Source organism: Nanorana parkeri, unplaced genomic scaffold (genome assembly GCF_000935625.1).
Source record: "Nanorana parkeri isolate BGI_ZX_2015 unplaced genomic scaffold, ASM93562v1 scaffold1567, whole genome shotgun sequence".
Taxonomy (NCBI): Eukaryota; Metazoa; Chordata; class Amphibia; order Anura; family Dicroglossidae; genus Nanorana; species Nanorana parkeri.
Genome location: NW_017307835.1, coordinates 238,331 through 254,137, shown reverse-complemented (window position 1 = coordinate 254,137; position 15,807 = coordinate 238,331). Strand labels below are relative to the sequence as shown.

The window sequence follows — 15,807 nt, the reverse complement described above, 5'->3', positions numbered from 1 at the left end:
TTTTTTTGGATAAATTCTTTATTTAAGGTTTTTTGCATAGTACACAAACAAAATGGCAAAAGTATGCATAGTTAAAAAAAACATGTTAGGGTCCACACGGGCATAACAAGATTATCCATGCAGTGTCAACAAGGGTTCACATATCAATGTACATATGGAGAACATCCAGTTGGTAGAGTAGGTACACTAATGGTGTGAAGTTCTCTATCTAGCCCAGTGGGGTTACAATGGTGGATAAATGTGAGTATCATGTGGGATCCCATAACTAGGTCATGGTAGTGCATTCAGGGGGGGCCAGGGGGGAAGTGGGAGGTTCACCCCTCGGATGGCGGTGCATTCCCCTCAGGGTCTCGTCTCAGTTCCAGTTAATCAGGGGACAAGATGAATTCCATCCACGGGAACCATGTGTGGGCAAGGGTATGGTGGTATTTTTGATTGAACTCGTGAGGTCTTCCATCAGGTAAGTATCATGGATGCGGTCCAGGACCTGTCCCAAGTGGGGCGGAGTAGGTTTCTTCCATAGAGGGGGGATACATGCCCGTGCCGCATTGACAATGTGTTTGAGGAGGGAGTGGGTGTAGGAGCGCGCCGGGATGGTATTGTGGTGCAGCAGGAAGAAGGCCGGGGTCTAGGGGTACCTGACAATCCGTGACTTTCTGGGCCAGGGCCTGAACTTGGCTACAGAACCGCTTGAGGGTTGGGCAGGACCAGAAGATGTGGAGCATATCTGCTGCCGGTTGTTGGCATCGCCAGCAGAGATCAGAAGAGTCAGGGAATAGTAGATGTAAAGCTTTGGAGTGCGATACCACCTGGTTACTATTTTGTACCCTGATTCCTGGTATCTGTTACTTATAGACGTACGGTAAGACAGGGATAGTAGCTTCTCCGTATCCTCCGGAGTGAAGTGTGTTTGGAGATCCTCCTCCCATTTTGACATGAACCACAGTGGGGTGGGCAGGAAGCCTCCAGGGTCAGGACGAATAGTAGTGGGGAGAGGGGGCATCCCTGACGAGTGCCATTGGGAAGACGGATCAAAGATTGCCATTTACCCGTACCCGTGCTGATGGGGCAGAGTAAAGGGAGTTGATCCACGAACGCATGTGGGGCCCCACACCGACTGTCTCCAATGTGCAGCGGAGAAACTCCCAGTCTACCCGGTCGAAAGCCTTCTCCGCGTCTGTGGATAGAAGTACGCATGGCGAGGCCTTCGCCCTGGCAGAATGGATCAAGCCTAGTGCCCGTGTGGTGTTGTCCCTTGCTTCCCGTGAGGGTACAAACCCTGATTGGTCTGGGTGTATAAGCTCCCCTAAATGGGGTACTAGGCGGAGGTAGAGAATTTTAGCGAAGAGTTTGGTGTCCGGCGTTGAGGAGGGAGATCAGCTTATAACTGGGGCAGAGCGAGGGGTCCTTTCCGTCTTTGGTGATATGAGCCGTAAGTTACTCAGGAGGAAGGGAGCTGCCCTGGGGTAGGGAGTTAAGAACTGCTAAGAATGGAGTAGCGAGAACATGTAGATAGCGTTTATAGTATGGGAGCGTGAAGCCATCTGGGCCCGGTGCTTTACCCGATTGGGTAAGCTTCAGAGCAGCTTCGAGTTCCGGTGCGGTAATCGGCGATTCCAGTAGGGATCCGACGGCAGTTGGGAGGGAGGGCATGCCAGATAGGTGGATGTAGCGCGTTATGCGGGAAGAGCGTGAGGGGGAATCTCGGGGGAAGGGAGTGGGGTGGAGGTTATATAAGTCCTTGTAGTAGTCCGCGAAGGCGTCTGCGATTGCCGATGGGAGGGTGAGTTTAGTTCCACGGGAGGAGGTAATGGACGGGACAAACGTGTGGTGTGCTGCTTGCGCAGGGCTCTTGCTAGGTACTTCCCGCATTGATTGCCATATTCATAAAAAGAGCGCCTGCATTTAAGGAGTGATGCTTTGGTCTTAAATAGGCATAAAGTGCGCAGTTCTCTTGCTGCGCACAATGAGGCGCCGGTAGTTAAGTCTACCATACGCTTGTGGCGGGTCTCGAGGGAGTGGATCTGTGTTAGGAGATCCATTTATGTCCTTCAACCTCTGTTTCTTAACGCTAGAGCCCTGGGCAATGAGCACCCCCCTGATTGTCGCTTTGTGTGCTTCCCAGATGACGCCCGGTGAGATATCTGCCGAGGTATTTTCTGCGAAGAAAAGAGAGAGGTCCCTCTCCAGTGAGGCAGCAAAGCCATGGTCCTGGAGCAGATTGTCATTCAGCTTCCACTGCCAGGGCCCTGGTGGGGGAGCATCTAGGGCCAAGGTAAGAAGCACAGGGGCGTGATCCGAGAGGGTGATGTTGCCTATTTCAGTGTGGCGGACTTTCGCTAATTGGCTGTGATGTGTGAAGAGGTAATCGATGCGTGTGTAACTTTTGTGTAGGTGGGAGAAGGTGTAATCCCTGGTTGAGGGGTGTTGTATGCGCCAGGCGTCTATGGGAGTGGAGGCACTTTTTAAGTCGTTTAAGGACGGCATATGAGAGATGGGAGGATGATCTGGAGGAGTCCAGGTGTGGATCAAGGATGAGGTTAAAGTCACCCCCTAAAATGAGGAGTCCTTCCCGAAATTCTGACAAACGGGCCAGAACCCGCTCCACAAATGTAATTTGGTTTTGGTTAGGCACTTATACGTTGGCGAGTGTCATTACTTGTGAGCCTATGGTTCCCTTTAAGAATATGACCTGGCCTTCTTCCCCGCTGTACTGTTCCATCAACGGCCACGGGGTTGCTCGGGATATGAGGACACTAACGCCCCTAGATCTCTTATCTGGTGAGGCACTGTGGTAAACTGTCGGGTATCTATGGGTTTCCATGCGGGGTACTTGATTTTCCCGGAAGTGGGTCTCCTGGAGGAATGCTACTTCCACTCTTTGCTGCCAACCGCAGCATCCGTTAATAACACGTAAAAGCAATAACTACCTCATTAAAACATAGAAGGCAAAACAGTGTTGAGAACAATGTCAAGTCAGCGTTAAGCTGTCATCTCCAATCGTTCGCTGGGGGTAGCAAGGTTACTCCGCTTACACCTGTGTGGGTGGCTACATCAGGGGGGACGGTATGTACGAGTCTTGTCCCCTCAGATTAGTGGTAGCTGAGACTTCCAGGGTGCCTGTGTGAGTGGATAGCTGGGGGACGGATAGGGTCTGTGGGCAGTCAGGTGTGCGTGGTATCTCCCCTGTCCCACTGCTATGTGGTTAAGTCGCCCCGGCTCACCCCCGAGATCTGTGCTGTAAGTGTGTGCATCGCTACAGGTAGATTCCGTCAGGTGTTCCCAGCGCCCCAAGGTGCCTGTCAGGGGTCGTCTCTGGGTATAGAGTGCAAACGAGTAGGCCCGGTGGGGTGTGATGTGGCTCAGGTCGTCAAAGCGACAAGCCCGATGCGCTAACGTAGCGCTGGGGGGAGGCCAGTGGGCGAAGATAGAGGGGCCGTTCCCTAAAAACTGGGACCATGCATGGGTTCCCCCGGTCACTCTCAGTAAGGGGGGGGGGTGGTGGGACACAGTGATCTGGGTATTCTGGTAGCGAAGTCAGCCCCACCCGGAGTACAGCAAGCATTTAGACCTGTTAACTGCTAACATGGGTAAGTATACATCACCCAGAGAAGTCTCATCTAAGGTGGCCCGGAGAGGAGTGGGCAGACCCATTGTCTGGTGTAGGAGAGCCGACTAGGCCCCGTTGGGAAGGAGAGTCCACAGTCCCCATCAGAAGAGATCATTCCCTCGGGTCGTGCGGATAAGGGTGTCAGCGGAGGTCATCATAGTTCTCGTGAGGTGGGGGTCTTGAACTGCGTTGGGTTGAGCCAGTGAGGGAACGCGGGTGTCCCGAGTGCGGGGCCGTGAGGAGTTTCTTGAGTTGACTCGACCTCTGTTGCGTTGGGTCATTGGACGGGATACGTCTGGGAGGTCCGGTTGGAGCCAGTCCTGGACGTCCACCGGGTCGCTTTCCAAGAATAGGAATAGGTCCGGTAGTTGATCAGGGTGCCGTAAGATGAACGGCTCCCCGCTTCTGCGGATGTTCAAGCAGAAGGGGTAACCCCAGGAGTAGAGAGCACCAGCTCGGCGGATCTCAGTGAGAAGCGGTTGCAACAGCCTGCGCATTTGCAGGGTGCGTCTAGATAGATCCGGTAAAAGCGTGACCTCTGTCCTTTCAAACGCGATCGGGCCCTTACGCCAGGCTTGGCGGATGATGGCGTCCTTCACCGTGAAGTAGTGTATACGACATAGTACGTCACGAGGCCGGGGGTCCCTGCGTCAGTGCGGGGGGCTCCCACCCGGTGCACACGGTCAATTTCCAGGGGTGTATCTGGGGACTTGTCCAGTATGGCGTTGAGGATTCCCGAGACCACCGGTCGCAGATCAGCGGATGTCGTCATTTCTGGGATGCCTGGCAAACATAACGTTGTTGCGGCGTGATCGATTTTCCAAGTCGTCATGGGCCAAGGCCAGGGACGCAAGGCGGGAGTCTTGGTGGAGGACCCTGGACTCCAGGGCCGCTAACCTGCGGGTTACTCCTTCATGGTCTGCGTGGAGGGAGGAAACACTGTCTTCAAGCTGGGATACCGTGGATGATACACCAGCTATGTCCCTTTTTTAAGGGCGGCTTCCATCCTGGATACCATCTCCGCCATGTCCTGCTTAGTGGGGAGGGAGAGCAGGATGGATGAGATCTCCGCCGCCGAGCGGGTGGGTGCAGCAGCCATTGTGCGGGCAGCGTCCCGTGGCGGGTGCGCGAGGCAGACCGATGCTGGGCCGGTTGCTAGGCTGGTCGGTTCCCGGAGCGGCTCGTCTAGCAGGATGGATGAGATCTCCGCCGCCGAGAGGGTGGGTGCAGCAGCCATTGTGCGGGCAGCGTCCCGTGGCGGGTGCGCGAGGCAGATCGATGCTGGGCCGGTTGCTAGGCTGGTCGGTTCCCGGAGCGGCTCGTCTAGCAGGAGCGGGCGATCTCCAGATGCTGTGAGAGGGGTGGAGTCAGACTAGTCCCGTGGAGAAGTGGATGGTGTGGGCCTCGGCGTCTCAGACGGGGCCATGTGTTGCGCGGTGGAGGATCGCGTTGACGAGGCCGGGGAGGCAAAGAAGTGATGGAGGTCCCTGGTAATCCGTCCGCAGTCGGTTCCCGAAGATTTGCCCTTCTTGGACATCGATTTGGGTAAGTAGTTTAATGCTGATCGAATGATAGATGCTGGGCTGGCAGAAGAGCTCAGTCAAGCTGCGACCTTACTCTGCCATTGCAAGGCCACGCCCCTCAGTCAATGGCTTTCTGTCGATGGGGATCATTGCTGCAGTTTCAGTTGAACAGCAATTAATGGATTCCCATTCCAACTTGTTGGTTTCCAAAAAGAGCAGCATGCATGATTTTGGATTTGGTAGGAAATGGTCACTATTAGTTCGTAGTAACCCATTTTTGTTTGGTAAAATGGAAAACATGATTACTTTAAGACTGAGAAGCCATCTAGTTAGTCCACTCGATCTTGATATATAAGCCAAATGGCTTATTTCCACAGCATAAAGTACCCCAGGTGCTTGGCTCCTGATATCGTTTCTTGTTGATGCTGCTTTCATAGCTATTAAGTGCATTAGGGTGAGCTGAACACTACTTTTAGCACCCAATCTGCCTTAATGTTGCATCTGGATCGGTCTGAATTACTATGGATCCATTTTTCCACAACCCCCTTCCCTTAATCCTTGCTTTGATGGCAATGCTGGTGAAGCTTGGGTTCAGATCAGATGAGGGCAGTCTGAGGTAAGTTGTTCCACCATGCATTAAGCTTTAAAAGAACTTATGTTGGCACTTTTCTACCTGGTGGTAATTGGTTTCATTCTTTCGGTCAGCGTGCTTGTTTTTTGTTTTTTTTTTACTTTCAGTTCGGTTGCAGTAATTTAGGTTGAAAATGCTTTCACACCGTCTAATGTTTATGAAGGGTTAGTAGATTGGTAGTATTTTTAGCCTTGCCAGAATTAATTTTTTAGACGTCATTCACACGAGAAAAAGTCGGCATGTACAGCTCCGTGCTGCGTAAATGGCCGCATCGGGCAGCACCCGGGAAGGACAGGTTCTGCGTGTGATTTTTGTAAGCAGCTCCTGTCCTCTATGGGAGTATGCGGCTATGCTCTGCCCCACGCTCACCCGCCCTGCACGTCTGTGCTGGTGTCCGTACTCGTACGCTGACTGGATGGATCCTGTCTGCGTCAGAGCCGGGGCACCCGTATGGACCTGCACTTTGGGTGAGCGTATGGCGGTGTACAGCCGCGTACTCCCATAGAGAAGGACATGGGCTGCTTACAAATCACACGCAGCACGTGGCCTTCCCGGGAGCTGCCCGATGCGGACATGCACGGAGCTGTACGTGTCGGCTTTTTCTCGTGTGAATGATTAATGTTTGAGATATTCACTGTTTTTTTTTACTGGTAACTCAGATACCAATACATCTAAACTGTTATATTCCTATTGTCTCCGATTTTTGTTTCTTTTGTCCGTCTGTAAATTCTTCTGGTTTCTGCATTTTGTCACTAAACTGGCAATGCGGGAAGTTCCCTTTTTTAATGGAGATTCTGATACCATTTAAACATTAAATCTAAAAGTTTTTAAAACCCTGTTCTACTTTTGAGGATGTCAAATTTCCTAGCTCTTTAGCTCATGATTTTTATCTTTTTGATTATTTAACTTAGAAGTGTATAGGTAAGCAATTCTGACATTCATTTTTCATTCATGTTCAGGTTTTGTTGTGCAAAACTTTAAAAGCCAAACTTTGCCAGGCAACCAGCATTTTTTGAAAAGGTGCAGCAATGGTATCTCCCACACTTTTCTCCATGACAATCACTTCAAATGTTTTGGTTGGTGTTTATAAATTTACAGCTTGTGAAGAATTTAATTTTTTTTTCTAATGTTTATAATCCTGTAAATTAAATTTCAGTTTACACGTGCTTTTTTTCAATAGAGCCAAGCAAGAAGAGAAACGTAAAAAGGAGGAAGAAAAGCGACTGAAGGAAGAAGAAAAGGTAGAAAATGAAACATTTTTTTTATAATCTTGCCATGTTCTCCGTGTGTGTGGGGGTCTGTTTTTTTCTGTGTGGGATGAATGGAATAGCCAGGCGGTTCACTAAAAATTAAAAAAAAAAAAAAACAATTGTAGAGAGATGGTAACCTTGCACTCAGAAGAGGGTATTGCTATATCTCAACATCATATTTTACTTTTTTTGTAAAGTTAATGAAAACTGGAATTGCTTTTTCAATGACTTAAGTATTAAAAATGACCTTGGCTAATTGCTACTGTATCTGCACAAAAGCTATTTCCTGTCGGCTCCATGGCAGCACACAAATGGGTTAATCCCTCCCTCCTCCCCCTAATCAGGATCGTAACTCATAAAAGCTGAGAGTCCCCTGGCTTGCTGTTCCTTTTTTTTCCCCTCCTACATGTCAGGATCAGATCAGTGTGCCTACCTAGCAGGGATAAAGTTCTGGCTGTCCGCCTTCTTCTTCTACCCCCTTGAGTTGGCGAAGTCCCTGTGAGCCCTTTCCTAAATGGTGCAGGTCCATGGGACCCCAGCTGGCGATCCTCGGGGCCTGGCTAACAAAGTGTAAGTACACTGCTGTTGCTCATTATGGGTGGAGGAGATATTCCTACTTGGTCTGGGCGCCTAAAGGTGCCCATACACCTTATAGAGATCTGGAGAATTTTTGTCTTTCAGCAGAAAACGTTTGTCTATTTGGATGAAAATTTACAGGTTAATGGCATGGTTGTACAATAAAAATCTCTTGATGCAAACTGCACATGCTCAAACGAAAGTTTGTCCTTTTGATCAATGTAAATCAGCAAGGTGGTGATGCTGACAAGCGTTATATGTGAACTGCATTGGTCTGTGCATGATGGGTTAGTTGTAAGAAAATTGTATTAAGGTGAGATGTCTGCACAACAAAAGTTGTACAATGGTTGTAAGTTCTATGGCCACCTTTACATATGTGATTCTGTGGTGCTGCTAATGCCTATGCTGACTCTTGCAGGTATTTACCTGAAACACCCATTAGCTTGCTTTCAGGTGCTTTAACCCTGCAGGTGCTTGCTGAGGGCAGGCTGCTGCCACTTGTAGCTCTGCTACTAAACCTTATAACTGGATCTTACAGAAAGGTGTTTGCTAACTCTGTCAGCTTCATCTTGTGCCCTAACTCTTGGGCCTTTCTAGTGAGTATTTTGCTGTAACCTGTCGTTCCCCCAGCGTTGGTTATGTTTAAAATGTAACTTATGGAGTTGCTTCATTGCAGGCCTATTCTGCCTGTTCGGTATTCTTTCTCGTGTATTTCTATGTATTGTGTTAGTGACAAGAGCCTGTGGTGCCATAATCTGTGTGGAGCAGGTGTTTGTGGCTCCTTGCTGTGCTGTCTGTGGCTTCCAGCGGTGGTGTTGAAATGCACGCTGTGCGTTCCACTGATGTCATTTCCGCCGCCGGGCAGCTTCCGGCCTCTTCATTGTAAGACTTGCGGCGGCAGGTGGAGCGTGCGCTATGCGTTCCACCCAGGGGAGAGTGGAACGCAGGCTATGCATTCCAGTGCAGCTCCACCGCCGGCTGGGCAGTCTGCGTCCCTTCTGGTGGAAGGGTTATTAGGGGGGCTGTTTAAGTCACCCAGCCCTTCAGAGATGGCTTTCTGTTTTGCGCTTGGTGGTACACAGTCAGCCGAGCCGCGGCATTCTTGGGATAAGTGCTTATATTGATCGTTAGCTGATTATTGTAGTTGCTGTTGGTTGTGCTAGCATTTTTCATGCATGCACAGCATGCCTCTAGACATATCCCCACCTGTCAAAGATCGCCTGTCGCAAGGAAGAGGCCACTACAGACAAGGAGGCAGGTGTATGCAGGTTATTTACTGCAGAAAGTCTTTCAGGATAGCCTCAAGAAATTGTTCTTATGCATAGGGTCACTCCTAAAACCAGCCTATTGTAGATCCAGAGCTCAGTGGGCTAGCCAGGTATTTCTAGAGCTGGCGCCCCCATCCGCAGTCGGGAGTCCTCCGGACCCCATTCTGGTTCTCCCTCTTCAGATGAATGTATCTAAGATGAATGGAGTCAGGTGGATGGGAAGTATTCCTTTGGAAATAGATTCTCTAAGCTGTATCCTTTTAAGAAAGAGGATCTTAAACACTCAGATGAATCGCCTGAGGTTAATGCGGTCTTAATGAGGCTGGCAAGGCATATCGCGCTGCCCCTTGGTGACGCTGTTACCCTCTTGGACAGATTTGGTTCTTAAAAATATCTATCTCTTGGCCGGCGGGGCCTGCAAACCTGCAGTTGCTATGGGGGGACAGCGCTGAAGCAACAGTTTCGGTGGATCTTTGTAAATCTGAGATCTTAGACCGCTTAAAGAATATCAGATTGTCTTATACATTCTTCACTGAGGTTCGGTCAATGTTAAATTTAAGCCAGAGTTATGTTGGTCGCAGTGGCGGGCAGAAGGGCTCTGTGGCTCAGACCGTGGGTGGCGGATCCCACATCCAAGCAGGGATAATGTAATTCCATTTGAGGGTCAGTTGCTACTATGCAACAAACTAGACACCGCAACAGCTAAGGCCACTGGAGGTAAGTCATACTGTGCATTGCATACGGTGCAATCTCTCTTCCCCAGAAGAGGTTCCGGGCGCAAATCAGTGCCTCTCGGGTGATCTACTGTTGGTGTCTCATTGTCTTCAGATTGTCGGGTTCATGGTGTCAACGATTCCTGCAGTCCAGTGGGCCCAAAGGCTTGTTTCTTTCAGACCGGGTTCTTGGTTCTTGCGGCAGTGGAAGCCGGAAAGTCTCCGCCAACTCATTCGGATGTCTCCCCGATGCGGAGCAGCCTGGGGTGGTGGTTCATGGACTGCAACCTACTAGGCTGTCAGTCTCTCTCCTCCTCACCATGTGGACGGTGAATTCCTCAGATGCCAGCGAATGGGGTTGGGGTGCCGTCTGAGCGAGGGTGCTCAGTGTCACTGGTCCTTTCCTGCAGTAGGGGTTGTCTCCAATGTCCTGGAGCTGAGTGCAGTGTTTCAGGCGCTATTGGCCTTCCAGCGATTTTATCCTGGGGAAGTCAGTTCTGATGAAAATCGACAATACCTCAGCGGTGGCTTGTATCAGGAGACAAGGGGGTGCACGCAGTCGTGCCCTGCTGGAAGAAGTCTCTCCTGTTATGACCTGGGCTCAGATCCATCTTAACTTATCGGCAGTGTACGTGTCCCCTCAATCACAAAGCAGATTTCTATCCAGAATTCCTCTGGACAACGACGAGTGGTGTCTCCTCGATCAAGTATTTCAGGACACGGGGTCCTGGGCTTGACTCCCGAAGTAGATCTATTTTTGTCCCGAACCAACACCGAAGTCGTGAAGTTCTTCAAGTTTTTATGTGCACAAGCGGTGGCGACGGACGCCCTCCCTGACAGCAGAATGGACTTTCGGACGGCTTGCGCCTTCCCGCCAGTGCCTTTTTCATACTACAATTTCTGAGGAGACTCGAGAGAATAGGTGGCTATCCTGGCAGTGATTCCGAACCGGCCCAAGGGTCCTTGGTATCCTCTCCTCCGCCTGATGGGTATCCAGCCTCCACTATTCCTACCGCCATTGCCCGACCTTCTTTCAAGGTCCGATCCTTCACCCAGCACCTGTGAAACTTTGCCTAGCAGCATGGATATTGAGAGGCGGAGACTTCTCACATTGGGTTGCTGAGGTTCATTCCCAAGGTTGTGACTGACTTTCACATACACCAAGAAATTGTATTACCAACCTTCAAGTCAGATGTTGGGAGCCAGATTAGCTGCTTGGACGTAGGTAATACGCTACAAGCGTATATTTTGTCCACAGAAGGGCTCAGGTCTACGGATCATCTCTATCGTTCCGGCAGGTGCAAGGAAGGATGCTGTAGATCCAGCTGCCTTAACTAAAGTTGAATTCGGCTGTAGGGTTATTTCTTCTACCATGAGTTGTGATTAAAAAATTTTCAAGCAAATGGTATTTCATACTTTAATTTTCCTTTCCTGTTCAGCTCGATGGCAGCACAAGACCCACCCGTATAGTAGTCGAGTTACGGAACCCAAGCCAGGGGACTCTTTCCGCTTTTGAGTTACTATCCTGATTAGGGGGAGGAGGGAGGGATTAACCCATTCGTGTGCTGCCATGGAGCTAGACAGGAAAGGAAAATTGCGTTGAGTATGAGATACAATTTTCCCCAGTCATCTTCCAGGACAGCCATCGAGATATAGGCTCCGCCTGCCTGCAACAGGAAACACATCAACCACATTAAATAAATAGACTCCTCCTTCCATCCCAAGTCAGTTTTTTTGTGTTTCCGCCGGCTACACAGGGACATCGTAATGTTTGTTATTTTTAGGGCTCATGTTTGTTTGCCTTTGGGCTGAGCCTTACAATGCTAGGCATTGGGACCTACTCCAGGCTTACCTGCTGCAGTGCCTACAGGGATTCCCTATCGGACCCCCACCCGATTTCTGGCCAAGGTTCCCTTCCATCACTCAGGGAAGGCAACCATCCTCCTGCACGTGAGTAGGCGCCAGATGGTGGCCCCCCCCTGGTGTAAAGCAGTGGCAAGGTGTAATAACCTGGAGTGTGCGTGAGCCCCTGTTGTGGACATGAGATGGCGACGACAGGGGCAGCATTGGAGGGGTATGGGGACTGGAGGCAGCTGGGGGCTGTAGTCCAGGGATCCCGGATACCTCGCAGAGTGGGGGCACTTACCTGATGGTATGGGGAGCGGTGCAGTCTTCGGCAGCATGGGGGTGTTGGCCTCGCGCTAGGGGGCTGCAGCGTCTCTGGGCCCCTTGCTGGTGTCGGTGGTGGAAGGCTGGAATGTGGCGGGTGACGTCACTTTTTAGGCGCCGGCGCCATCCGTAGTGCGTGCCGCGTCGTCGCATGCGGTGACGCACTTCCGGGTACGTAAGCAGCCTCGCGCCGGAGACACATAAGGAGCTGTGAGCTCAGATAACAGCAGATGCCGCTCGGCCACGACTAACCGGGCAGTAGTGTCCTGTGAACTGTGAAGGGAGTTGGTCCACTCATCAGCTGTACACTGTCCATAACCGACCTAGACCACATACGGCCGGTGGGGACGTCAGGAGAGGGCTGATAGCGTGTTTTAGTGTGAGTTGGTCGGCAACTGAGCTGGTGAAAGTGATATGTGAACGATGTATCATTGCATAATACACTATTGCACTGTACAGTAATACCACTACATTAGTGCATTCTATAACTGATGAGACAGGACCCTTTTTACTTTGAGCTAATACTGTATAAAAATGTTTAACACCTAACACCACTATCAGTTTCCAATTGTGTCATCTTCGAGCACTTGGGTGCATTCTATATTGACCCTAATATGCAAAAAATGTTTTTTATTTTATTAAAACTAGTTTATTACATCAATAAGCATGTACACATTCCCAACCAAAACTCAGGATGTACAGTCATGGGCAAAAATATTGGCACCCCTGCATTTGTATACATTTGTTGCAATTACAAATGTTTAGGGATTCTCATGTTTATTTTGTTTGGTATTGGTATGACACAAAGTGGAGAGAAAAAAAAGCAAAATCTGACACATTCTCCTCCAAACTCCAAAAATGGGACTGGACAACATGATTGGCACCCTCAATTAATAATTAGTAGCACAGCCCTTGGAAAATAACTGAAATCAATCATTTCCTGTAATCATTAATGAGTTTCTTAGACCTCTACAGGAATTTTGGACCACTGTTTTTTCGCCAACTGCTCCAGGTCTCTCAGATTGGAAGGGTTCCTTTTCCCAACTGCTGTTTTTAGATCTCTCCACAGGTGCTCTATGGGATTCAGATCTGGGCTCATTGCTGGCCAGTCCAGAACTTTGCGCTTTGTCTGAAACCATTTCTGCGTGCTTTTTGGACTTGTGCTTTGGGTCATTTTCCTGCTTTAAGACCCTTGACCTCTGACTGAGACCCAACTTTCTGACACTGGACCTACATTGCACCCCATAATTCTTATGTAGTCTTCAGATTTCATAATGCCATGCACACTGTCAGACATCCCGAAGCAGCAAAGCAACCCCTAAACATCAGTGAACCTCCCATGTACTTTCTTTAAAAGCCTCATTTCGTTTTTTGAAAAGAGTCGAATAATGGTCTTTACCAAATAGCTGTAATTTTGTTCCGTCTGTCCACTGCATTTTCTCCCAAAAGGATTTTGGCTTCCTCGGTTGAGTTTTGGCAAACTCCATCTGGCTTTGTGTCTGTGTCAGCAGTGGGGTCCTCCTACCATAGCCTCCCTTTTTATTCAGATGGCGACATTTAGTGCAAGCTGACACAGTTGTAGCCTGTGCCTAAAGGTCAGCTTGAATTTGTGTGGAAGTTGATCGAAGGTCTTTATACACCATTGGAACAATCCTTCGTTGCAATCTTTCATCAATTGTTCTTTCGTCCACTTCCAGGGATTTTCGCTACTGTGCCATGGGCTGTAAACTTATTGAGAATGTTGCGCACAGTGGACACATGAACATTAAGATCTCTGGAGATGGACTTGTAACCTTCAGATTGTCCATGCTTTTCCACAAAAACTTTGAATGCAGTTATTTCTTGCAATTTGGCGAAGGTGCCAATAATTTTGTCCAGAACTTTTTGGGGGGAATGTCAGATTTTGGCTTTTTTTTCTCTCCATTTTTTTGTCATACCAATAGAAAAAGAAACTTGCGAAAGCCTAAACATTTGTAATTGCAACACATTTCTAAGCGAAGAATTGCATTATCTGACATAAATGCAGGGGTGCCAATATTTTTGGCCAGGACTGTATTTCCCTATAACACAGTGGTTCTCAACCTTTCTAGGGCCGGGACCCCTTGCTAACATTTGCCAAGTTGTGGTGACCCCCAACGGTAAAATTTAGGGATGACGCGGCTGCTGCAGCGACATCTGGCGGCGTGAGAACTGACACTGCTGCGCTAGAATAGGGCTGAGGAGGACTCTCACCTAGCACAGCAGAAATCACACAGTGACCCACAGGTTGAGAACCACTGCTATAGGCAAAGACAGGACTGGGCTCTGCAGCTGGAACTAGAGGATTTGGATTTAAAGTGTGTGGCTATATAACTTATGAGGTAAATACTCCGCAGTACTTTCACTGACAGAGCAGCCCATAGAGTTCAGTGTAAACGGTGAGAGTTATCCCCGATAAGATATACTTCCCCTTCACCAGTCTGTACGCCTCCCTCCACACTCTTACTATGCTGGAGGACCTTGTGATGTGTCAGTCATGTGACCAGCTCCTGGGGTGGGCCGGCTGTGCTATGTGTACGCCGTATGCCTTCGGAATAATTGAAAAAAAAACCCCGCATAGCTAGATTCCTATTGGCTATTTCACTTTGCAATAGCAAAATTGCTACTGCACCCGCCCTTTGGTGCTGTCAATCACTAGAAGGGGACCTGGTGGAGAACTTCAGGTCCCCCTCTGCTGATTTGCAGCAGCAGAGGGTGGGTGCAATAGCTAGTTTGCTATTGGCTATTGCAAAGTGAAATAGCCAATAGGAATCTAGCTATGCATTCCTATGTTTGTTTTTCCTGACTGACGGGAGGCCTGCGGCCCTGATGTCAGATAAAAAACAGCAGAGAAAGGTTTACTCTGCTCGATCCCCGGCTAGGCGACCCCCAGCAAATCGTCATTCGACCCCCTGACGGGGTTGCGATCCACAGGTTGAGAACCGCTGCAATAACATAAATAAAAGGAAAGAACCAACCGTAACTACTACAGTGCCCTATGCGTGTAATATACACTGCTCAAAAAAATGAAAGGAACACTTTGAAAACATCAGATCTCAGTGGGGAAAACTATCATGCTGGATATCTTCTGGGTAATGTATTAGGAACGAAAGGATGCCACATCGTTTGATGGAAATAAAAAATTATCAACCTACAGAGGGCTGAATTCAAAGACACCCCAAAAATCAAAGTGGACAAATGATGCAGCAGGCTAGTATATTTACTGAAATTTCATTGCAGCAACTCAAAATGGTACTGTACTGGGTAATTTGTATGGCCCCTACGTGCTTGCATGGATGCCTGACAATGTCGGCACATGCGCCTAATGAGATGACGGATGGTGTCCTGGGGTATCTCCTCCCAGATCTGGACCAGGGCATCACTGAGCTCCTGAGCAGACTGAGGTGCAACCTGGCGGCCTCGGATGGGCCGTGACATAATGTCCCAGAGGTGTTCTATTGAATTCAGGTCAGGTATCAATTCCTTCATCCTCAAGGAACTGGCTGCATACTCTCGCCACATGAGGCCGGGCATTGTCGTGCACCAGGAAGAACCCAGGACCCACTGCACCAGCGTAGGGTCTGACAATGGATCCAAGGGTTTTATCCCGATACCTAATGGCAGTCAGGGTGCCATTGTCTAGCCTGTATAGGTCTGTGCGTCCCTCCATGGATATGCCTCCCCCAGACCATCACTGACCCACCACCAAAACGGTCATGCTCCACGGCTTCTCCAGACCCTTTCAAGTCTGTCACATGTGCTCAGGGTGAACCTCCATCTGTGAAAAGCACAAGGCACCAGTGGCAGACCTGCCAATTCTGGGGTTCAATGGCAAATGCCAATCGACCTCCACGGTGCCGGTCAGTGAGCGCAGGGTCCACTAGAAGATGTCGGGCCCTCAGGCCACCCTCATGAAGCCTGTTTCTGATTGTTTGGTCAGACATTCACACCAGTGGTCTGCTGGAGGTCATTTTATAGAGCTCTGGCAGTGCTCATCCTGTTCCTCCTTGCACAAAGGAGTGGATACCGGGCCTGCTGATGGGTTAAGG

The 15,807-nt window shown here is 49.5% G+C and overlaps 1 protein-coding gene across 1 annotated transcript in view; it reads left to right on the top strand.

Moving 5' to 3' along the window:
• Positions 1-15,807, top strand: part of CHAF1A (chromatin assembly factor 1 subunit A) — a 196,623-nt gene that overhangs the window by 52,182 nt on the left and 128,634 nt on the right. The window contains exon 6 of the mRNA XM_018570653.1: positions 6,945-7,005. Within this exon, the coding sequence (XP_018426155.1) occupies positions 6,945-7,005 (61 nt within the window). The remainder of the gene's footprint in view (positions 1-6,944; positions 7,006-15,807) is intronic.